Source organism: Stenella coeruleoalba, assembly GCF_951394435.1.
Source record: "Stenella coeruleoalba genome assembly, chromosome: 1".
Classification (NCBI taxonomy): domain Eukaryota; kingdom Metazoa; phylum Chordata; class Mammalia; order Artiodactyla; family Delphinidae; genus Stenella; species Stenella coeruleoalba.
This window is the reverse complement of record NC_137169.1, coordinates 150,214,751-150,241,533: the sequence shown is the minus strand read 5'-3', so window position 1 is coordinate 150,241,533 and position 26,783 is coordinate 150,214,751. Positions and strand designations below refer to the sequence as shown.

Sequence of the window (26,783 nt, the reverse complement as noted above, 5' to 3'; positions counted from 1 at the left end):
CATCATGAAAAAATCTACAAACAATAAATGCTGGAGAGGGTGTGGAGAAAAGGGAACCCTCTTGCACTGTTGGTGGGAATATAAATTGATACAGCCACTATGGAGAACAGTATGGAGGTTCCTTAAAAATCTACAAATAGAACTACCATATGACCCAGCAATCCCACTACTAGGCATATACCCTGAGAAAACCATAATTCAAAAAGAGTCATATACGACAATGTTCATTGCAGCTCTGTTTACAATAGCCAGGACATGGAAGCAACCTAAGTGTCCATCGATAGGTGAATGGTTAAAGAAGATGTGGCCCATATATACAATGGAATATTACTCAGCCATAAAAAGAGATGAAATTGAATTATTTGTAGTGAGGTGGATGGACCTAGAGTCTGTCACAGAGAGTGAAGTAAGTCAAAAAGAAGAAAACAAATACTGTACCCTAACACATATATCTGGAATTTAAAAAAAAAAAAGGTCATAAAGAATCTAGAGGCAGTATGGGAATAAAGATGCAGACCTACTAGAGAATGGACTTGAGGACCTGGTGAGGGCAAGAGTAAGCTGGGGGAAAGTAAGAGAATGGCATGTATATATATATATACACTACCAAATGTAAAACTGATAGCTAGTGGGAAGAAGCCACATAGCACAGGGAGATCAGCTCCGTGCTTTGTGACCACCTGGAGGGGTGGGATAGGGAGGATCAGAGGAAGGGAGTTGCAAGAGGGAAGAGATATGGGAATATATGTATATGTATAGCTGATTCCCTTTGTTATAAAACAGACATTAGCACACCATTTTAAAACAATTATACTCCAATAAATATGTTAAAATAATAAAAAATTTTAAAATAATACATAAATCAATAAAATAAAAGGATAGACAAAAGTATACATGATAACATCATTTAAAAGAAAGCCAGGGTATTTGTATTAATATAAAAGTATATTTCAGAGCAAAGAATATTACCACTGTTAAAGAGGGTCATCTCACAATAGCTATAGTGTCAGTTCATCACAAACACATAAAAATCATAAATGATTATGAACATAATTATAGAGCTTCAAATATATGTAGCAAAAAGTAGAACTTCAAGGATAAACAGATAAAACCACAGTTATAATCAAATGCTTTAATACTTCTTAGTAATGAATTTGAACAAATAGAGAATCAGTAAGTGAGTAGAAGACTTGTACAACACTGTAAACCATCTGGGTCAAATTGAAATTAATAGAACATGTCAAAATACTCAGAAAAGCAGCAAAATATGCATTCTTCTCAATTACATATGGAACATTTACCAAGATAGATCATTGTTCTAGGCCATAAAACAAGTCAAGATATGTTTAAAAGTATTCAGATCATACAAGGTTTGTGTTCTCTGACAACAATGGAATTAAATTAGCAACCATGGCAAAAGGATATCTGCAATATCAAAAAAATTAGTAAATTGACACACTTCTAAATAATCAATGAGTCAAAAGACAATTCTTAAAAAGTAATTAGAAAGTGTTTTGAACTGAAAGAAAATGATAACAGTACATGTCAAAATTGGCAGTACAGTACTAAAGCGCTATTTAGATGGAAGTTTATAGTATTACTCCCCTGTATTAGAAAAGGAGATATGTCTCAAATCAATGATCTCTACTTCCACATTAATAAAATAGCAAAAAGATGCACAAATTAAACCAAAAGTAACAGAAGAAAGGAAATAGAAAAAATCACTGTGTAAATTAATGCCATAGAAAACAGAAACTGCAGAGAAAATCAGGGAAACCAAATGCTGATTATTTGAGATCAACAAAATTGATAACTATTTACCCAGACTGACTAAAGATTTTTTTTTCATTTGCTGAGGAAATTTATTTATTTGTTTGTTTGTTTTGTTTGTTTTATTTGGTTGCACTGAGTCTTAGTTGCAGCACACAGTCTCCTTTTTTATTTTGGAATTTTATTTTATTTTTTTCTACAGCAGGTTCTTATTCATTATCTATTTTACACATATTAGTGTATGTATCTCAATCCCAATCTCCCAATCCGTCCCACCACCACCACCCCACCCCCTGCTTTCCCCCTTGGTGTCCATACGTTTGTTCTCTACATCTGTGTCTCTATTTCTGCCTTGCAAAGCAGTTCATCTCTCCCATTTTTCTAGATTCCACATGTATGCATTAATATACGATATTTGTTTTTCTGTTTCTGACTTACTTCACTCTGTATGACAGTCTCTAGGTCCATCCACGTCTCTACAAATGATCCAATTTCATTCCTTTTTATGGCTGAGTAATATTCCATTGAATATATGTACCACATCTTCTTTATCCTTTCATCTAGACTGACTAAAGATTTTTTTAAAAGCCACAAATTACCAATATTAGGATTGAGAGAAGTGGACTAACTACCAAGTCTACTGCTATTTTAAGGTAAGAAAAAATGTTTTTCAGGCTATACTACAAAGCTACAGTAATCAAGACAGTATGGTACTGGCACAAAAACAGATATGTAAATCAATGGAACAAAGTAGAAAGCCCAGAGATAAACCCACACACATATGGTCACCTAATCTATGACAAAGGAGGCAAGAATATACAATGGAAAAAAGACAGTCTCTTCAGTAAGTGGTGCTGGGAAAATTGGACAGTTACATGTAAAAGAATGAAATTAGAACACTCCCTAACACCATACACAAAAATAAACTCAAAATGGATTAATGACCTAAATATATGGCCAGACACTATAAAACTCCTAGAAAACGTAGGCAGAACACTCTTTGCCATAAATCACAGCAAGGTCTTTTTTGACCCATCTCCTAGAATAATGAAAATAAAAACAAAAATAAACAAATGGGACCTAATGAAACTTAAAAGCTTTTGCACAGCAAAGGAAACCACAAACAAGACGAAAAGAAAACCCTCTGAATGGTAGAAAATATTTGCAAATGAAGAAACTGACAAGGTATTAATCTCCAAAATATACAAACAGCTCAATATCAGAAAAACAAACAAGCCAATTAGAAAATGGGCAGAAGACCTAAATATACATTTCTCCAAAGAAGACATACAGATGGCCAAGAGGCACATGAAAAGATGCTCAACATCACTAATTATTAGAGAAATGCAAAGAAAAACTACAATGAGGTACAAGTCAGAATGGGCATCATCAGGAAATCTACAAACAACAAATGCTGGAGAGAGTGTGGAGAAAAGGGAATTCTCTTGCACTCTTGGTGGGAAAGTAAATTGATACAGCCACTATGGAGAACAGTATGGAGGTTCCTTAAGAAAACTAAAAATAGTACTACCATATGACCCAGCAATCCCACTACTGGGCATATACCCTGAGAAAACCATAATTCAAAAAGATACATGCACCCCAGTGTTCATCGCAACACTATTTACAATAGCCAGGACACAGAAGCAACCTAAATGTCCATCAACAGAGGAATGGATAAAGAAGATGTGGTACATGTGTACAATGGAATATTACTCAGCCATAAGAAGGAACAAAATTATGCCATTTGCAGAGACGTGGATGGACCTAGAGACGGTCATACAGAGTGAAGTAAGTCAAAAAGAGAGAAACAAAATATCCTATATTAATGCATATGTGTGGAATCTAGAAAATTTGTACAGATTAACCAATTTACAAACAGAAATAGAGACACAGACATAGAGAACAAACATATGGACACAAAGAGGGGAAGTGGGAGTGGATGAATTGGGAGATTGGGATTGACATATATACACTACTATGTATAAAATAGATAACTAATGAGAATCTACTGTATAGCACAGGGAACTCTACTCATTGCTCTTTGGTGACCTAAATGGGAAGGAAATCCAGAAAGGAGGGGATATATTTATATATATAGCTGATTCACTTTGCTGTACAGCAGAAACTAACACAACATTGTAATGCAACTATACTCCAATAAAAATTAATTTTAAAAAAGTGTTTTAAACAATTTTTTTAAGTTGAAATATAATCAATGTACAATATTATGTTACTTTCAGGTGTACTACTTAGTGATTTGACATTTGCATACATTATGAGATGATCACCACAATAAGTCTAGTAACTAACCATCTGTCCCCATACAAGTTATTACAATATTATTGACCACATTCTTTATGCTATCTGTTACACCCTTGTGACATTTATTTTATAACCAAAGGTTTGTACCTCCTAACCCCCTTAATCTGTTTCATAGTCCCCCCTCCTCGACCCACACCCCGGAACTACCAGTTTGTTCTCTGTACTTATGTGTCTATTTCTATTTTGGTGTGTGTGTTTGTTTTGTTTTTTAGATTTCACACATAAGTAAGATCATACAGTATTTATCTTAATCTGATTTATTTCACTTAGCATACCCTCTAGATGCAACCATGTTTCACACATAGCAAGATTTCATTCTGTTTATGGCAGAGCAATTTTCCATTATATTATTTTATGATTATATCACATATTTTTTATCTATTCATCTATCCATGGACACTTAAACTGCTTTCAATTCTTGACTATTACAAATAATGCTGCAATGAACATTGGTGTGTATATATCTTTTCAAATTAGTGGTTTTGTTTTCTTTGTGTAAATACCCAGAACTGAAATTTCTGGATCATATTGCAGTACTATTTTTAACTTTTTTAGAACCTCTATACTATTTTCCATAGTAACTTCACCAATTTACAATGCTGCCAACACTACACAAGGTTCCCTTTTCTCCACATCCTCACCAACACTTATTGTTGTCTTTTAAACTATAGCCATTCTGACAGTTATGAGGTGTTATCTCATTTTGGTATTAATTTGCATTTCCCTTATGATTAGTGATGCTGAGCATCTTTCATGTGTCTGTTGGCCATCTGTATGTCTTCCTTGGAAAAATGTCTAATCAGGTTCTCTGCCCATTTTTTAGTTATTTGTTTTATGATGTTGAGTTGTATGATTTCTTTACATATTTTGGATATTAATCCCTTATTGGATATATAATATGCAAACATCTCCTATTCAGTAGGCTGCATTTTACTTTTGTTGATAGTTTTCTTTACTGTGCAAAAGCTTTTTAGTTTGATGTAGTACAATTTGTTTGCTTTTGTTTTTGTTGCCCTTGCCTGAGGAGACACATCCCCCAAAATAAAATCCATGTCATAGAGCATACTGACTGTGTTTTCTTCTAGGACTTTTACAGTTTCTGGTCTTATATTTAAATGTTCATCCATTTTGGGTTTATTTTTATATGTGGTATGAGATTGTATGTGCGTTTGATTTTTTTTTTTATGTTGCTGTCCAGTTTTGCCAACACCATTTACTGAAGAGACTGTCTTTTCCCCATTATATATTCTTGTCTCCTGTGTCTTAGATTAATTGATCATATAAGTGTGGGTTATTTTGGGGTCCTCTATTCTGTTCTGTTTATCTCTGTGTCTGTCTTTGGGCCAGTACCATACTGTTTTGATGACTGTATCTATGTAGTAGTGTTTGAAATCAGGGAGCATAGTTCCTCCAGCTTTGTTCTTATGATTGTTTTGGCTCTTTGGGGTACTTTGTATTTTCATACAAATTTTAGAATTACTTGTTCTGTAAAAAAATGCCATTGGTATTCTTTTAAATATCTTTTTAAAATTTTATTGAGCTGACTTACAATGTTGTGTTAGCCATTGGTATTTTGATATGGATTGAGTTGAATCTATATATTGCCTTGAATAATATGGTCATTTTAACAACATTAATTCTTCCAGTCCATAAGCATGGTATATCTTTCCAGTTTTTGTGTTGTCTTCAAGTTCTTTCATCAATGTCTAATATTTTTCAAGTCTTGACCTTTTTGGTTAGATTTATTCCTAGATATTTAATCTTTTTATGCAATTGTAAATGGGATTGTTTTCTTAATTTCTCTTTCTGATAGTTCATTATTAGTGTATAGAAAAGCAACAGGTTTCTTTATATTAATTTTGCTTCCTGCAACTTTACTGAATTCATTTATTAGTTGTAATGGTTTTTGTTTTCTGGTGTTTTTTGGGGGGGTTATTTGTTTGTTTGTTTGTTTGTTGGAGTCAGTAGTCTATAGGATTTTCTATGTATAGTTTCATGTCACCTGTAAGCAGTGACAGTTTTACTTCTTCCTTTCCAATTTGGATTCTTTCTATTTCTTTTTCATATTTGATTGCCATAGCTTCCATTACTAGGTTAAATAAAAGTTGTGAGAGTGGACATCCTTGTCTCATTCTTGATCTTAGAAGAAATGCTTTTAGCTTTTCATTGTTAGTTTGGTGTTGGCTGTGGGTTTGTCATACATGCTGTTTATTATGTTGAGGTATGTTCCCTGTATACCTACTTCGTTAAGAGTTTTTATCATGAAAGTATGCTGAATTTTGTCAAAAGCTTTTTCTGCATCTATTGAGATGATCATAATATAATTTTTATTCTTCAGTTTGTTAATGTAGTGTACCACATCAATTGATTTCTGAATATTGAACCATTTTTGCATTCCTGGATTAATCCCACTTGATCATGGTGTATGATCCTTTTAGTGTATTACTGCATTTGGTTTGCTACTATTTTGTTGAGGAATTTTGCATCTATGTTTATCAGTGACATTAGTCACTGATTTAGTGACATTAGTCACTAATTTTCTTTTTGTATGGTGTCTTTGGTTTCTGGTATCCATGTAATGCAACCCTTGGAATGATTTCAGAACCATTCCTTCTTCTTCAATTTTTTGGAATAATTTTAGAAAGACAGATGTTAACTTTTCTTTAAATTTTGATAAAATTCACATGTAATTTTTTTGTTTATTAGGAGGTTTTTAAATTACTGATTCAAGTTAATTACTGGTAATTGGTCTGTTTATACATTCTTCCTGATTCATTCTTGGGTAGTTGTTAAGTTCTAGGAGTATAACCAATTTTTCTATATTGTCCATTCCATTGGTGTGTAATTGTTAATAGTAATCTCTTATGCTCCTTTTTATTTCTGTGGTATCAGTTGTCACTTCTCTTTTGTTTCTGATTTTATTGATTTAGGCTATCTGGTTGTTTTCTTGATGAGTCTGGCTAAAGGTTTATCAATTTTGTTTATCTTTTCAGAGAGCTAACTCTTAGTTTCATTGATCTTTTCTATTGCCTTTTTAGTCTCTGATTTTATTTATTTATGCCCTGATCTTCATTATTTCTTTCCTTCTACAAACTTTGGGCTTTGTTTATTCTTCTTTTTCTAGTTCTTTTAGGTGTAAAGTTAGATCATTTGAGATTTTCCTTGTTTCCAAAGGTAGGCTTGTATCACTATAAAGTTCCCTCTTAGAACTGCTTTTGCTGTATCCCATAGATTTTGGATCATTGTGTTTTTGTTTTCTTTTGTATCCAGATTTTTTATTTTCTCTTTTGTTTCTTCAACCCATTGGTTGTTTAATACCATGTTGTTTAGACTCCATGTGTTTGTGGCTTTTACAGTTTTGTTTTAATTATAATTGATTTCTAGTCTCATACCATTGTGATTGATAAAGATGCTTGATATGATTTCAGTCTTCTTCAATGTATTGAGACTTGTTTTCTGCTCTAGCTTGTGTTCTATCCTGGGGAATTTTCTATGTGTACTTGAAAAGAATGGGTGTTCTGCTATTTGGGGGTGAAATGTTTTGTGTATATCTATTAATTCCATATAGTCTAATGTATCATTTAAGGCCAGGGTTTCCGTATTGTTTTTCTGTCTAGATGATCTATCTGTTGATATAACTGAGGTCTTGAAGTCCCTACTTTTATTACATTACTGTCAGTTTCTCTCTTACATGTGTTAATATTTGCTTTATGTATTTAGGTGCCCTACGTTGGGTGTATATATATTGACAATAGTTATATCTTCTTCTTGGATTGATCCCTTTATCATTATGTAATGTCTTTCTTTGGCTCTTGTTATGGTCTTTGTTTTAAAGTCTATTTTGCCTGTTATAAATATTGTACCTCAACTTTCTTTTTATTTCCATTTGAATGAAATACCTTTTTCCATCCCCTCACTTTCAGTTTGCATGTGTCTTTAGATATGAAGTGAGTCTCTTGTAAATAGCTTATATATGGGCCTTGTTTTTGTATTCATTTAGCTACTCTATGTCTTTTGATTGGAGCATTTAGTCCATTTACATAATATTGATAGGTATGTACTTATTGCCATTTTGTTGTTTTCCGTTTGTTTTTGTAGTTCTTTTTTGTTCCTTTCTTCTTCTTTTGTTCACTTTACTTATGATTTGATGACTATCTTTAGTGTTATGTTTGTATTCCTTTTATGTGTTTATCTATTATAGGTTTTTGGTTTGCAGTTACCATGACGTTCATATATAACAACCTATATATAGATGTGTGATTATTTTAAGTTGATGGTCTAAAATTGAGCACATTCTAACCAACCTACCTTTTTAGCCACCCCCTTTTTTTAAATTTTTTTGAAATCTTTTTTACAACTTTTTGTTTATGTATCCCTTAACTACCTATTGTGGATATAGATTATTTTTCTACTTTTATCTTTAAACCTTCCTAATAGCTTTATAAGTGGCTGGCTATCTTTACTGTATGTTTGCCTCTACCAGTGAGATTTATCCTTTTACAATTTTTATATTTCTAGTTGTAGCCTTTTCTTTTCCATTTAGATAAGTTTGTTTAACATTTCTTATAAAGCCAGTTTAGTGGTGCTGAACACTTTTATCTTTTGTTTGTCTGTAAAAGTCTATTCCTCCTTCAAATCTAAATTATAGCCTTGCCAGGTATTTTTGGTTGTACATTTTTTTCTTTCATCTCTTTCAGTATATTGTGCCGCTCCCTTCTGACCTGTAGCATTTATCCTGAAAAGTCAGGTAATTCTGTTATGGTAGTTCCTTGTATATAACTAGTTGCTTTTCTCTTGCTGCTTTTAAGATGCTCTCTTTATCTTTAATTTTTTGTCATTTTAATTATACCTTGTCTTGCTCTTCATCTTGTTTGGGACTCTCTGTGCTTCCTGGACCTGAATGTCTGTTTCTTTTCTCAGGTTAGTGAAGGTTTCTGCTCTTATTTCTTCAAAAATTCTCTGCCTCTTTCTTTCTCTCTTCTCCTCCCTTCTCTCTTCTCCCCAATAATGCAAGTGTTAGTATGCTTGATGTTGTCCAAGAGGTCTCTTAAAGTATCCTCATTTTAAAATTCTTTTCTTTCTTCTGTTCAGTTCATGTGGTTTTCACTACTCTGTCCCTGATCACTGATTTGTTCCTCTGTATCATCTAATCTACTGTTGATTCCTTCTAGGCTATTTTTTAATTTCAGCTATTGTATTCTTCTGCTCTGTTTGGTTCTTTTTTATATTTTGTAACTCTGTTGAAATTCTTACTGTGTTCATTCATTCATCTCCCAAATTCATTGAACATTTTATATTCATTATCTTGAACACTTTATCAGATATATTGCTTATCTCCACTTCACTTCATTCTATTTCGGGATTTTGCTATGTTTCTTCATTTGGAACATATTCTTCTGTCTCATTTTCCCAATTCTTTGTTGTTTACTTCTATTTGTTAGGTAGATCAGTTATGTTTCCTGATCTTATAGAAGTGGCTTTATGTAGGAGACATTCTATGGGACCCAGCAGCACACCCCTCTGTTCACCAGAACTATATGCTTTAGTGGCAGCCCTGATGTAGGCTGAATACACATTTCTGTTTTGGTGGGGCTGACTACTGTGAGTGTGCTGGTCAGTGGGGCTGGGACCTCGCCAAGTTGGCTGTGAGGCTGCTCTTTGGGTGGTGGCTGTGGGCCCACTGGAGAGCAGGGTAGGCTTCCTGCTCAGTTGGCTGTGTGGCCCAATGGGTATGGGGCTTCTGCAGCCCACTGGAGGACAGGGCTGGGTTTCTGTGTAGCTATCTACATGGATCAGGTGGGTTCTTTGCTGGTGCCAACCTGTTTCACAGTGGGGCCAAGTTAAACAACTTTAAATACAAAGTTAAAACAAATTTACACAAACTACCAAAGCTTCCCTAAGACAAATAGGTAACATGAACACCCCTATATCAATGAAAGAAATTTAATTTGTTATTTAAAAACCTTCCCACAAATAAAACTTTAGACCAAGAATATTTCACCATTGAATTATATATTTTTAAAATAAATGACACCATTTCTAAACTCTTTCAGAAAATTGAAGGGGGTGTGGGACACTTCCTAATTTATTCTATGAGGCCAGCATTATGTGATACCACAACCAAGAATAAATAACACATTACAAGAATATAAAACTGCATACCAATATCTCTTATAAACAAAGATTTAAAAGTTATAAACAAAGTTTTAGTAAACCAGATCCAAATATATATAAAAAGGAAAATATATCATGACCAAGTAGGATTTATCTTAGGAATGAAAGAGTGATTTACAATAGAAAGTCAATCAATGTAATTCACCTTATTAGAAAATAACAAAAGAAAAACTATATGATCACCTCAATAGGTGCATAAAAGCATTTGACAAAATCCAATATACACAATTGATTTTAAAAATCAGCAAATTAAGAATAAAAGAGAACTTTCTCAACTTAACAAGGAATCTTTATGAAAAACCTTAAGATAGCATTGTATAATGGTAAAAGACTATTCAGTCTGCTCAGATTTAATGTAATTATTGCTGTTGTTGGTTAAACTTACCATTTGGTATTTGTTTTCTATTAACACCATTTGTTCCTTTGTTTCTTTCTTCCCTTTCTTGCTTAAAATAAAGAACAAGGTGAGAATGTTTACCCACACCACTTCTATTCAACATTGTACTGACAGTTCTAACAGGTGCAGTGAGTTAAGAAACAAGTAAAGGGAATCTGTATTGAAAAGGAAAGTGTCTTTATTCAAACATTATTAGATATAGAAAAGCTTATGAAATCTATTTTTCAAAAAGCTATCAGGGCTAATAAGTGTGTTTACCAGATTTCAGTATACACGATCAATGTATAAAAATCAATTACATTTTTATATGAAATATAACAAGTTAATTTTGTATATGAAATATATAAACATATAAATGAACAATCATAAATGGAAATTTTTTAAAATACTGTTTCAAATAGATTCAAAAGTATTAAATACTTAGGGCTAAATCTGACAAAAGATGTGCAAATATATACACTTAAAAACTATATACATTATTGAGCGAAGTAAAAGACTTACATGGGGAAATGTGTCATGTTCATAGGTGGAATAAACTCAATATTGTTAAAATGTCAATTCTTGAGAAATGCAGCACAACTTCAATTAAAATCCTAGAGGGCTTTTATAGAAATTGAGAAGTTGATTCTAAAAGTCATATGGCAATCCAGGGTAGAACAAAAAACTTACCTAGAAATAAATGCCACTAAAAAATGTGTGAGATCTTTGTTGGAATGCAGAATATTTTAAAATTTTTAGATCCTTCCTAAACTTATCTATAGATTTGATGCAATGTTCCTTTGTGGAAATCAGAAAATGATTCTAAAAGGTATATGATGGAGTAAAGGGCTGAGAGTTAGGAGGGGGTTTGGGCAAAGGAATTCTTCTACCATGTATCAAAATTTATTATAAAGCTATAGTAATTAAGACATTATAAAATATTTATAGCTGCCTTTTTTCATTTACTTCCACATCTCACCAACCTTTAGTGTGTCCAGTCATTATTATTTAAACTCTTTTAGCAGGTGTGAAGTGATATTTCATTTGGTTTTATTTATATATAATAATATAGCTGCACTAGCTTTCTTATGTTTCATGCTTATATGATGTAAGTTTTTCTATTATTTTACTATCAACCTGTCTGTGACTTTATATTTCTTGTAAACTGCATATAGGGTCTTGCTTTTTCTCCAGTGTGACAATATCTGCCTTCAAATTTTAATAGCTAGTTCACTTAAGTTTAATATAACTATTGCTAAGGTTGGGGTTAAGTCTGCCATCTTGGCATTTGTTTTCTATTAATGCCTCTTGTTCTTTGTTCCTTTGTTTCTTGTCTTCTTCTGGATGAATCATGTATTTTCAGTATTTCTATGTTGTCTCCTATATTGATTTCTTTTTAATTCAAAATTATTTTTTAGTAGTTGCACTTCACTTTACAATAATCATCTTTAATTTATCAGAATCTAAATTTAAAGAAAATTTACTTCACAACAGTGTAAAAACCTTATAACAATACAACTCCATTTATACCCCACCCATCCTTTGTACTCTGGTCTCATATTTATTTCTAAATATGCTATAAATCCCAAAATACCGTGTTAATATTTTTGCTTTAAAAAGTCAATTGTGATAAAGATATATAGATATAAACTGATAGCAAAATAAGTTTTTTATATATACCTTCCCGTGTGCACTTTATTTCTGTCTGTACATCCAGTGTTCCTCCTGGTTTCATTTCCCTTCAACCTGAAGAACGTCTTTAAAATTTCTTGTATTGCATGTTCTCTCAGCATTTGTCTGTATCAAAGTGTCTATTTTTTTCCTTCATTTTTGAAGGACATTTTCCACCGAATACAGAATTATAGGATGACAGGTGGTTTTTGTTGTTTTTCAATTGTTTTAAAAGCAATTTATAAAGACATCATTCTGTTATCTTATGGCTTTCATCATTTTTGGTAAGAAGTGAGTCATTATTCATGTCACTGTTCTCAAATATATAATGTGTCTTTTTACTTGTTGCTGCTTTAGAGTTTTCCTTTTATCTTTGGTTTTCAGCACTTTTATTATGTGCCTAAGTGTAATTTCCTTTGTATTTATCCTGTTTGAGGTTGAGTTGAACTTCTTGGATTTCTGGGATTATGTCTTTCATTAATTTTTGGTGTTCTTGGACATTATTTCTTCAAATACTTCTTCAGCACTATTCTCTTTTTCCTCTTCTTCTTGGATTCCAAAAACATATATATGAGACAAGTTAATATAGTCCCACAGATCTCAGATGACCAGTTAATTTTTTTTCAACTCTGCTTTTAACCTGCTATTACATGCTATTACATGCTATTAACCTCTCTTCAAATTCACTGCTCTTTTCCTCTGCTTTTCTCAGTTTACTCTTAAATCCATCTAATAATTTCTTTATTCCTGGTATCATATTTTTAATTTCTAGCATTTCCATTCTGTCTTTTTATCATTTATGTATCTTAGCTGTAATTCCCCAACTCTGCATTCTTTTTGCTCATATTTCCACTAGATATTCAGTGTTTTATCATAGCTATTTTCTTTTTTGCCATGCCTGGTATCTTAGCACTGACAGGATTCCAGAGATCTCTTCATATTTCACAACTGAATCACCAGCTTTCCAAACCCTAGAAAACCCATCTCTGCTCTAAAGTCTAGCTGCCAGCTTTTTTTTTTTTCTTAATCACTGAAGATTTCTCTTTCCTCTCTCATCAGTCCCTGGATTTTCTTACCTTGGGAGATCTCTATCTCTCTCTCATGATTCCCTGACCCCAATTTAGCATGGAGACTGCTTTATACTTTCAGTAAAGGCCACACATATCTCAGAGGGAGAGTTTTTCTCAGCTCTCTTATCCTACTCCCTGTCTATGGTAGCTGAGCATCCAGAATGCTGATGGATTTCTCTCAACTTTGCTACTTTGCTGCCTTGCTGCCTGCCCCCTCCCCATCTTCAAGAGGTTACTGCTTTATATTTGGGAGAGACACTGACTGCATCAGAGGGATTACTCAGCTTTCCTGCTTTGCCCCAAGACCTTGGCTTACTATACCCAAGCACTAATTGAAGATCTATAGGAAAGAGTTTTGGGTGGGTGAAATCTCATTCCATGGCTGGGGCTAATTGGAATTCCCATCTATCGTGTTTATGACAAATTCCCCTTCCCATCCCTCTGCCAAGAATAGTGAGAATAGCTGTGTCTTTTCTATAAAGCGCTCATCATTTTGTTTCTAATCTATTTCCCTTTTGAGAATTGTTTCACACTCATTTTTAGCAACAGAAGTTCTAAGCTTTACATTGAATCTTCGTTTGGTAAAATGTCTTTTTACCCCAAATGGTCTCTTTTTTTAAATTATCAGTTCGATTTCTGTCTACATCCTGTTTGAGTATAGACTAAATATTTGTACATTAAATAAATGTACAAATTTATTTAGGGAGACAAGATGTGCACAAAAGACTCCTGTTGATTGTCATGGACAAAGAAGCTACACTTTAAGTAAAAATCTTTAAGAATTAGAAACAGTTGGGGAGGGGAGACAGGGGGAAAGGGAGACCTTGACTCCCTAAATGAAATTACTTCCACTAAATTTCAAACATAGTAGTCTGTGCATGGCCTTCCTCTCTAACAGTGTCCATAAAATGGTAGTATTGTTTTCTCTCAGGTTTTAAGTTCTCTCTTCTCTTTAGCCAAGGAAGTTTGAATTCCAAAAATAATGTTTGAAGTATCCTTATAATTTTTTTCCTTGTTGGTTATTTATTTTAAATATAGCAGTGTGTACATGTCAATCCCAAACTCCCTAACTATCCCTCCCCTCTATGCTTCCCCCCTGGTAACCATAAGTTTTTTCTCTAAATCTGTGAGTCTGTTTCTGTTTTGTAAATAAGTTCATTTGTATCTTTTTTTTCAGATTCCACATGTAAGCAATATCATATGATATTTTCTCTTTCTCTGACTTACTTCACTCAGTATGACAATCTCTAGGTCCATTCATATTGCTGCCAATGGCATTATTTCATTCTTTTTAATGGCTGAGTAATATTCCATTGTGCATATGTACTACATCTTCTTTATCCATTCCTCTGTCTATGTAAGTGTCCTTATATCATTTTGTTTTGTTTTGTTTTTTGTTTTTTGTTTTTCTGGTACACGGGCCTCTCACTGTTGTGGCCTCTCCCATTGTGGAGCACGGGCTCCAGATGCACAGGCTTAGCGGTCATGGCTCATGGGCCCAGCCGCTCCGCGGCATGTGGGATCTTCCTGGACCAGGGCACGAACCTGTATCCCCTGCATCGGCAGGTGGACTCTCAACCACTGCACCACCAGGGAAGCCGTGTCCTTATATCTTGACCTCAGTAAACATCAGAGTCAAAGGGGCACTTCTGGCCAGAGTGGATAAACACATAAGAAAAGAAAAGGTTTATGATCTTTGAGGATTTAAAAGGGAATTAAGAATAATTATTTCTACTGATAGAAAAAGTATATAAAATAATAAAATCACTGGAATAATTTATTTGTATGCTTGCGTGTAATATATTTTCATGTAATATATTTCTAGGTCTGAAGTATTAGTCAGAAATATAATAAAAATTAAATCTTTATTAAATATAATAAAAATTAAATCTTATATTAAATTAAATATAATAAAAATTTATTTTTAAATGTAGCAAATTAGAAGATGGGAACTGCTAACACTGTCCATAAAATCAAAGATTGTCTAATTATTTTCAATTTTGTCACAGAATAAAGGAAGAAGAAGCAGCATGGCAATCTGGACAGAAAATGAGGTTTATCTTGGATATGCTTTGCTTAAATTTGTTAAAATAATAACTACTGAAGAACTGAAAGAACTTCTAAATATGTCATCAGCTGCTACTCTGACTATACACAATGTTGAGTATACAGGACACCCTTTGGAACTTGCCTTGTTACTAAATTACTGCATTACATGTAACATCATCAAAACGATTTACCTAGTGATATACAATGAAGATACAAAACAGTGGGTATTCCAAGACTTTGCATTAGATGTCACTACTGACACTTTTTTAATTCCAAATTTTATATATTCAGCAATGCCAGAATTAATACTATGGGACAAACATAGGATCTACTATTATTATCATAATTTCACAGATACTGGAGTTTTACAAACACCTACGGAATTTGGAAATCTATCAAGATTATCACAAAACAGCACTATTCATGATGTTTTTATGGGTAAGGTATTCTCATTTTGCAAAAATTATTCTAGATTTCATAATAGATATCTTGCTTATGAAGATGTAATAATTTTAATGTATTAATATATGGTGCTTTTGATAAAGGTGCTGTTTTACCACTTTTAAAATTCTATTAATCTTTAAAATTCTATTAATGTTAAGTAGGATCTCACAAAGCAAAATGGCAAATTCAGATTCTTTTTTCAGAGGTTCATTTTGGTCAATCAACAGATACCTATGCAACTTACATATGCATTTTCAAGGTATGTGTTGTTGTATTCATTTCCTAGGGCTCCCATAACAAAGTACCACAAAATGGTACAAACTTAAAACAGCAGAAATTTATTGTCTCAGTCCTAAAGGCTAGAAGTGTTGGCAGGGCCATACTCCCTCTGAAAGCTAGGGAATCTTTCCTAGCTTCTAGTCACTTGCTGGCAAACCTTTTCATTCCTTGGCTTGCAGCTGCATAATTCCAATTGCTGTGTTTGTCATCACATAGAATTCTTGTGTCTTCACATGTCGTCTTGTTATAAGGACACCAGGGCCAACCCTATTCCAGTATGACCTCATCTTAAATAATTATATCTATAATGACCCTATTTCCAAATATGGTCACATTCTGAAGTAGTATTTGGAGTTAGAAGTTCGACATATCTTTTTTGAGGGGACACAATTCAATTAATCTATAACAGGTGTTGTAGAGTTAAATAGATCTGTTTTCAAGTCGATGAACATGTCATTTAACATTTCCAAGCCTCCGTTTTCTAATCTAGAATATAGGACTGTCATGTTGATTAGATAAGGGATTGTATATAAAATGCTTAGAATAATACTTGGCAAGTGGTAAACCTTCAATTAATAGTAGTTATTCTTCATGTTATTATTCCTGAGGCAGTGTACTAAACATTATAGGAAATGCAAAGAAATAGAAAGTTTAATCCTCAAGGAATCTTGTTAGGAGATAAATTAGCCATGAAATTTAAAGTAGATATCACTGTAATTTGTAATTAGTCTTTCTTGACCGCATATCATTCTTCAACTCTCAACCATCCAGTTTTGCTACTCCCCTTTACAAAACTCCAAGGAAGTATTGCCTAGTTTTACTTTTTCCTCTTTCCTCTCATTCTCTCTTGAATCCACTCTAATCAAATTTTCTCAGAAACTGCCCTTATCAAGCTTTTCAATGACTTCCACTTTGCTAATCCAGTGGCCAATTTTCAGTCATCTTTCATGATCTGGCAGCAGCATTTGAAATAATTCAACATGGCCTTTTTCTTGAAACACTTTTTTTTCACTGAATTTTAGGGTATCACTTTTTTGTTCTTCCTCCTACTTCACTAGCTATTCCTCCTCAGCCTCTTTTCCATTCTCATCTTCTTAATTCCTACATGGAGAAGTACCTCTTTGGTTTTCAGACATCTTCTGAACTCTATTTACATTCATTCTTTGCCCTCCAGCCATGATAATTAACCTGAACTCCAAACTACTATTTCCTACTACCTTCTTGATACCTTCACTTGGATGACTAGTGGGCATCTCAGACTAACATATCCAAAAATGAATCCTTGTTTCCCTCACCCACACTTCAACCTGCTTCATCCCTAGCCCTCCCCTATTGAGTAAACAGCACTTCTTTTCTTCCAGCCACAAATCATGACCTCATCCTTGAATCCTCCCCTTTAACATCCCACAAACAAGACATTATCAAATCCTGTTGGGTATATCTAAAAAATGTATCTAATATCTAACCTTTTTCCACCATTCCCACTCCAGTTCAATCCCCTATCCTCTCTAGCCCGTACATACAAGAGTTTTTTAAGTGGTCTCTCATTTTTTATCCTTGCATCCCCATCCCTAACCACAGTCCACCTAGCAGCCAGAGTGAGCCTTTGAAAATATATGCAAAATCATATTATTCCTCTGCTTAAAACACTCATTTGCTTCTTATATCACTCAGAATAAAATCTAAAACCTTTAGCATCACCTGAAAAACAATATGTGATCTGGCCCAGGACTCTGATGTCATCTCCTGTCCCTCGACCCTTTGTTCAGTGTTACTTAGCCATACTGACCTCTTTGCTATTCCTTGGATATCTACTGTTTCCCTGAATATCTACTGCCAAGAATATTCCTCACTTTGATATCTACATAACTCTTGTACTTAATTCAGGTTTAAGTCCAAATGTCACCTTATCAGAGAGCTCTTCCCTGACCCTGACCTAACTCCCCTGCTCTGTACCTTACATTTCTTTATTTTGTTCACAGCACTTATCATCACCTAACAAATTATATGTGTACTTATTTGTTAGCTGAATCTTCCACCAAACAAATGTTCTGCATGACTTCACTGTATTTGCTGCTTTACCCACAATACCTAGAACAGTATATAATACGTACTTTTTGGAATAAATAATTGAAAAATATTCATTGAGCACCACTATTTGTGAGGCATTCTGCTAGGGGTTGGAGATATAGTGGTAATTTGAACACAATTCCCACCCTCCCAGAGTTTACAAAATTACATAGGATAAAGACAAGTTAACATGCAAATAAAGCAACATGTTTAATTCTATGATAGAGAAAATATAGGGTGCTATGGAAACACACAGATTGAGTACCTTACCCAAATTGGGAGACATGGAAGTAGGGAAGGCTGCCTTGAGGTAGGGAAGTGGTATCTAAACTGAGATCTGCTGAATAAGCCGGGGTTAGACAATGAAGACAATAGATGAGATTGGTGTGCCCAGTGACCCAGAGACAGAGATGACAGAATACTTCCCAGAACTTGAAAGATGATAAACGGCTGAAACAGAGTTCTGCAGAGAGAAAAGGGATGAGTCTCTTCTGGAGAAATAGAGTCCAGATTATTAAAGATTTCAAAAGTTGCATGAAGAAATTGGACCTTCTTCTAAGGCCTCTAGGGAGTTCTAAATAGTTTTAAGCAAGAGAGAAGCAGGATATTTGTGGTTTTGTTTTTTGTTTTTTTGAGTTTTGGGGGGGTTTTTTGTGTGTGTGGTACGCGGCCTCTCACTGTTGTGGTCTCTCCCATTGCGGAGCACAGGCTCCGGACGCACAGGCCCAGCGGCCATGGCTCATGGGCCCAGCTGCTCTGTGGCATGTGGGACCTTCCCGGACCGGGGCACGAACCCGTGTCCCCTGCATCGGCAGGCAGACTCTCAACCACTGCACCATCAGGGAAGCCCGGATATTTGTGTTTTTAAAAAGACCATAGTGAAAAGAAGATAAGGTCAGAATGAAAAATTGGGGATAGATTTTAGAGGACCTTAAAGTTTGAATATTGTACTGAAAGCCATTCAGAAATGCTGAAATAAAATGTTTAAACAGTTTATAAGTATATGAGATATGAAGTTAAAGGTCCTCAGCCTTCACTATTTCCATTTCTCAGATAACCCACTATTAACAAGTTCCTGTGAATTTATCCAGACACTTTTAAAAGCAAATTCAAAATATAACAGGTGAAATCAGATAAGATGACAGAGTAGAAGGACCTGAGCTCACCTACTCTCACAAGCACACAAAAATTACAACTATTTACAGAATAACTATTGATGAAAAAGACCAGAACCTGCCAGAAAAGATCTACAACTAAAGATATAAAGGAGGAACCAGAATGAGACAGGTAGGAGGGACAGAGTCACAGTATACTCAAGTCCCATGTCTCTGGGCAGCCCACAAACAGGAGAGTAATTATAATTGCAGAGGTTCTCCCCAAGGAGTGAGCAGTCTGAACCCCACATTGTGTTCCCCAGCACCAGATGATTACTCCCCAGAACATTTGGGTTTGAAGGCCAGTGGGGCTTACTTTCAGGAGTCCTGGAGAGCTGTGGGAAATAGAGACTCAGAGAATGTCACATGCTCCAGGACCCAGAGCAGAAGTTGTAATTTGAAAGGATCCTGGGTCAGACCTACCTGCTGATCTTGGAGAGTCTCCTGGAGAGGCAGGAGGAAAATGAAGCTCATGCTGGGGACACAGACACTGGCCACAGCCATTTTTGAAAGCTCTCATACCACATGGACCCTGGTGCTGGCAAGCATCATTTTGGAATTCTCCCTCTAGTTTATTAGCTTCAGGATCCCACCCTGCCCCTGCCCAACAGCCTGTAGCCACCACTACTGGGATACCTTGGGCCAAGCAACTAACTAGGTGGGGACACAGCCCTGCCCACCAGCAGACAGGCTGCCTTAAGACCCCCAGAGCCCACAGCCACTCCTGGACACAGCCCTGCCCATCAGAAGGCCCAGGACCTGGACCCACACACAAGAGCTCAAGCACTAAACCTGGAGCCCAGAAGGCCTTGTAGCCAGAGACCCCAGGATGCAGCTATACCACCAGTGAGCAGGCACCAGCCACCAGAAAGCCTGCTCTAGCCTTGGGACCAGCTTCACCCACCAGAGGGCAGACACTAGCCACAGGACAACCACAGCCCACAACCTGGGGACCCAGTGGACCAGCACCAACCTTGTGACCAGCTGGAACCTGAACCTACATTCTGGACCCAACATCCAGCTGTGTTAGGAACTGGACCCACCCATCAGCAATCTGAAATCAGCTCTGGGGCCCCTGGGCCCTGCAGCCAGACCTGAGGACACAGTTCTGCCCAATAGTAAGCTGGCACTAGCCCCAAGACCTGGGTTCACCCACCAGTGGACAGGCATCAATCCCAGGATCTCCTGGACCCTAACCCCACCCACCAGTGAACAAGCACTAACAGTGGGGACCCCTGGGGTTCTGCAGCCCACCACCTCATGATCCAGTTCCACCAACCAGCAGCTGGCAGCCTCCTTAAAAGGCAGAGCCTGGCAACCAACTGGACTGGGAGCCAACAAAGCCTACCAAGCCACCCACAGTAGTCAACCCACCACAACAGAAGGTCCTATGCAACCCACATAGGGAATGACTCTAGAGTATATAGCTTAGGTGATGAGAGGGGAGTGTGCTACTAGGATGCATAGGACATCTCCTACAAAAGGCCACTTTTCCAAGGTCAGGAAACATAAACTACCAGATACAAAGAAATAAAAACATGTTAGGCAAAATGAAACAACAGAGGAACATGTTCCAAACAAAAGAACAAGATAAAACCCCAGAAAACTAAGTGGAGTGGAAATAGGAAATCTACCCAAGAAAGAGTTCAGGGTAATGATCATAAAGGTGATCAAAGAACTGGGGAGAAGAATGGATGCACAGAGAGAGAAGTTAGATATTTTTTAACAGAGTTGGAAAATATAAATAACAACCAGAGGTGAGGAATACAATAATGAAATGAAAAATACACTAGAAGGAACCAATATTAGATTAAATGATACAGAGGAATGAATCAGCAATCTGGAAGACAGAGTAGTGGAAATCACTGATGCTGAGCAGAAAAAAAGAAGGAAAAGAAATGAGGACAGTCTAAGAAACTTCTGGGAAAACATCAAGCATACTAACATTTGCATTTTGGGGTCCCAGAAGGAGAAGAGAGAAAGGGGCCAAAAACACATTTGAAGACATAATAGCTGAAAACTTCCCTAACCTGGGAAAGAAAACAGACATACAAGTCTAGGAAGTACAGAGAGTCCCAAGTATGGTCAACTCAAAGAGAACCACAAGACACATTGTAATTAAGATGCCAAAACATAAAAATAGAGAATATTAAAAGCAATAAGGGATAAAAACATAAAAAACACAAACACATGGAGGGTAAACAATACATTCTTAAATAACCAAGAGATCACTGAAGAAATCAAAGAGGAAATCAAAAAATACCTAGAGACAAATGACAATGAAAACACCATGATCCAAAACCTACAGGATGTGGCAAAAGCGGTTCAAACAGGGAAGTTTATAGCTATACAAGCCTACCTCAAGAAACAAAAAAATTTTCAAATAAACTATCTGTCCTTACACCTAAAGGAACTAGAGAAAGAAGAACAAATAAAACCCAAAGTTAACAGAAGGAAAGAAATCATAAAGGTCAAAGCAGAAATAAATGAAATAAAAAGGAAGAAAACAATAGCAAAGATCAATAAAACTAAAAGCTGGTTCTTTGAGAAGATAAAATTGATAAACCATTAGCCAGACTCATCAACGAAAAGAGGGAGAGGACTCAAATCAATAAAATTAGACATGAAAAAGGAGAAGTTACAACAGACACTGCAGAAATACAAAGCATCCTAAGAGACTACTACAAGCAACTCTTTGCCAATAAAATTGACAACCTGGAAGAAATGGACAAATTCTTAGAAAGGTATAACCTTCCAAGACTGAACCAGGAAGAAAGAGAAAATATGAACAGAACAATCACAAGTAATGAAATTGAAACTGTGATTAAAAATCTTTGAACAAGAAAACTCCAGGACCAGATGTCTTCACAGGTGAATTCTATCAAACATTTAGAGAAGAGCTAACACCCATCCTTCTCAAACTCTTCCAAAAACTTGCAGAGGAAGGAACACTCCCCAACTCATTCTATGAGGCCACCATCACCCTGATACCAAACCAGACAAGGATACTACAAAAAAAAATTACAGACCAATATCACTGATGAATATAGATGCAAAAATCCTCAACAAAATACTAGCAAACAGAATCCAACAACACATTAAAAGGATCATACACCATGATCATGTGGGATTTATCCCAGGGATGCAAGCATTCTTCAATATACGAAAATCAATCAATGTGATACACCATATTAACAAATTGAAGAAGAAAAACCATATGATCATCTCAGTAGATGCAGAAAAAGCTTTTGACAAAATTCAACACCGATTTATGATAAAAAATCTCCAGAAAGTGGGCATAGAGGGAACCTGCCTCAGCATAATAAAGGCCATATATGACAAACCCACAGCAAACATCATTCTCAATGGTGAAAAACTGAAAGCATTTCCTCTAAGATCAGGAACAAGACAAGGATGTCCACTCTCACCACTATTACTCAACATAGTTTTGGAACTCCTAACCATGGCAATCAGAGAAGAAGAAGAAATAAAAGGAATACAAACTGGAAAAGAAGAAGTAAAACTGTCACTGTCTGCAGATGACATGATACTATACATGGAGAATCCTAAAGATGCCACCAGAAAACTACTAGAGATAATCAATGAATTTGAAAAAGTTGCAGGATACAAAATTAATGCACAGAAATCTCTTGCATTCCTCTCCAATAATAATGAAAAATGTGAAAGAGAAATTAAGGAAACACTCCCATTTACCATTGCAACAAAAAAATAAAATACCCAGGAATAAACCAACCTAGGGAGACAAAAGACCTGTATGCAGAAAACTATAAGATACTGATGAAAGAAATTAAAGATGATATTAATTAAAGGTGGAGAGATATACCATGTTCTTGGATTGGAAGAATCAATATTGTGAGAATGTGTATACACCCAAAGCAATCTACAGATTCAATGCAATCCCTATCAGATTACCAATAGCATTTTTTAAAGAACTAGAACAAAAATATTAAAATTTGTATGGAGACAGGAAAGACCCTAAATAGCCAAAGTGGTCTTGAGGGAAAAACACGGAGCTGGAGGAATCAGACTCTCTGAGTTAAGACTATATTACAAAGAGACAGTAATAAAGACAGTACGGTACTGGCACAAAAACAGAACTATAGGTCAATGGAACAGGATAGAAAGCCCAGAGATAAACCCATGCACCTATGGTCAACTAATCTATGACAAATGAGGCAAGGATATACAATGGAGAAAAGACAGTCTGTTCAGTAAGTGGTGCTGGGAAAACTGGACAGCTACATGTAAAAGAATGAAATTAGAACACTCCCTTACCATACACAAAAATAAACTCAAAATGGATTAGAGACCTAAATGTAAAACCGGACACTATAAAATTCTTAGAGGAAAACATAGGAAGAACATTGTTTGACATAAATCACAGCAAGATCTTTTTTGATCCACCTCCTAGAATAATGGAAATAAAAATAAACAAATGGGACCTAATGAAACTTAAAAGGTTCTGCACAGCAAAGGAAACCATAAACAAAATGAAAAGACAGCCCCACAGAATGGGAGAAAATATTTGAAGACAAAGCGACCGACAAGGAATTAATCTCCAAAATATACAAAGAGTGCATGCAGCTAAATATTAAAAAAAAACCATCATAAATTGGGCAGAAGATCTAAATAGACATTTCTCCAAAGAAGACATATATATGGTGAAAAAGCACATGAAAAATGCTCAACATTGCTAATTACTAGAGAAATGCAAATCAAAACTACAATGAGGTATCACCACACACAGCCAGAATGGCCATCATCAAAAAGTCTACAAACAATAAAATCTGGGGAGGGTGTGGAGAACAGGGAACCTTCCTACACTGCTTGTGGGAATGTAAATTGGTACAACCACTATGGAGAACAGTATGGAGGTTCCTTAAAAAACTAAAAATAGAATTACCATATGATCCAGCAATCCCACTCTTGGGCATATATCCAGAAAAAAACCATAATTTGAGAAAGATAAATGCACCCCAATATTCATTGCAGCACTATTTACAATAGCCAAGTCATTAAAGCAACATATGTGTCCATCGACAGAGGAATGGACAAAGAAGATGTGGTACATACATATAATGGAATATTACTCAGCCATAAAAAATGAAATAATTCCATTTGCAGCAACATGTGTGAACCTAGAGATTATCATACTAAGTGAAGTAAGTCAGAGGAAAGAAAGACAAATATCATATGATGTCACTTTTATATGGAATCTTAAAAAGTGATACAAATGAACTTATTTACAAAACAGAAACAGACTCACAGACTTTGAAAACAAACTTATGGTTACAAAAGGGAAAAGGTAATGGGAGGGATTAAATTAGGAGTTTAGGATTAACATATACACACTACTATATATAAAATAAATAGTCAATAAGGACCTTCTGTATAGCACATGGAACTGTACTCAATATTCTATAATAACCTATATGGGAAAAGAATCTGAAAAAGAATGGAAGTATGTATATGTATAAATAAATCACTTTGCTGCACACCTGAAACTAACACAATATTGTATATCAACTATACTCCAATATAAAATAAAAATTAAATTAAAGAAACCCCTGTGGAGAATATGCATATATGTACTTGTACGCTTGTACAAGTATTCCTGTAACATAGATTATTAGATACAGAATTCTTGAATCAGAGTTCTGAATATTTAAAAAGTTGATAAATCCTTAAAATTGTCAGTCTAAACTCACCCAAATGTATTTTAAAAATGTATATTTTTATAAAATCTATTTACTATTTACCCATAGTGTGGAAGAAAAATGTGTAATTCTCATTTTATTGCACATTTTATAATTAGATGTTTTATCTAGTTTTGTATGTTCATTGGTCATATTTTCTCTGGATTGTCAATTCATACTGTTTAGATATTTTGCACTGGATTGCTTATTTTCTTATTGATATGTTTTTTACTTATAATGTATATTATCCATTTGTCTTTGACGCATATTGCAAATATTTTCTGTGGTGTGTAATTTCTCAGTGTCTTTTTGCAGGCACTTTGACATTTACAATTTCAGTTTTTAAGTAGTCAAATTTGTTAGTATTTTTATTTGTGAATTCTTCTGTAATGTCATAATATGAAAGGTCTTTCCAATTATAAAGATATTATCACATATTTTCTTTTTATAATTTAGCATTATAATTTTTATGTTTAAATATTTAATTCATCTAGAATTATATTTGGTATAAGGAATCTAATTTTATTTTTTATTTCTATTTTTCCTGTGAAACCTGGTGTTGCCTTCAAATCAGTCTTCTGTTAAACACCACTTACCCTACAGATTTGAAATGCCAATTTTATTATGCATTTATGCCTCATGTTAACTGGGTTCAGTTTCTAGGCTATCCCCTTCCCTCATCTATCTCCACAAGATCTATATTGTTTTGGTTACTGTAGCTTTAATCGCCAACACACCATATAATTTACTTATCTTATGTTTATTGGCGGTCTTCCCTAAAGGAATAGAAGCTACAAAAGAAAATGATCTTTCAGTTTTTCTATTAATATGTCCCTCCCAAGTATTTAGAACAGTATGTAGCTATAGTGGGCATTCAATAAATATTGATATTTATTGAATAGATGTTTGCATATTTGCAATATCAGGTCTTCTCAACCAGGAATGTTATATCTATTCATTAATTTTATTTTCTCTAATTGGTCTACTAAAGTCTTTCATCTCTTCTTCAGTCAATTTTAGAAGTTTGTTTATTCCTAGGAAAGCATTCATTTTTTCTAGATTTTCTAATTTATTGGCAAAGTCTTCCCATTTTAATGTTTAAATTTCTTATGTATCTGTAATCATATTCTCTTGCTTATTTGTAATATTGTTTATGTCCCACTCCTTGCTAGTTTGGCTTGCAAGATATCATTTTTTTTTTGAATTTTTTGTTTTCCTTTCCTTTGAAAAAAACTCTTTGATTTATCAAATCTACTTTCTTTTTTATTTAATTCCTTAATTTCTGCTTTTGTCATTAATGATTCCTCACTTCTGCTTTTTGTTTGTAATGTTGGTATTCTGTTGCCTGCTTCTTGAGTTAAATAACTAGTTCATTTATTTTCAGTTTTTGTTGTTTTCTAAGCATTTAAAACTATGAAAAACATAATGCTATGAATTTTTCTCTGCATAGCTTTAGCTACGTCCCACAGGCTTTTATATATAGTGTTCTTATTCTCATTATTTAAAAAAATAATTCCTAATTTTCGTCTTAACTTTGTATTTAATCCAAAATTCATTTAATAATGTTTTTAATGAGCAGTGTGATAAGAAAATGGTAGTATGTTGACACTGTTATTAAAGTATTCTGATCCTAAAAAAAATGGTATTTCTGATTTAAGAGCTTGATTAGAATATAATTTATGGC

At 34.6% G+C, this 26,783-nt stretch overlaps 1 protein-coding gene across 1 annotated transcript in view; it reads left to right on the top strand.

Moving 5' to 3' along the window:
* Positions 1-26,783, top strand: part of CATSPERE (catsper channel auxiliary subunit epsilon) — a gene marked incomplete at its 3' end in the record, with an annotated part of 242,258 nt that overhangs the window by 121,047 nt on the left and 94,428 nt on the right. The window contains exon 10 of the mRNA XM_079916436.1: positions 15,396-15,873. Coding sequence (XP_079772562.1) covers positions 15,396-15,873 — 478 coding nt within the window. The remainder of the gene's footprint in view (positions 1-15,395; positions 15,874-26,783) is intronic.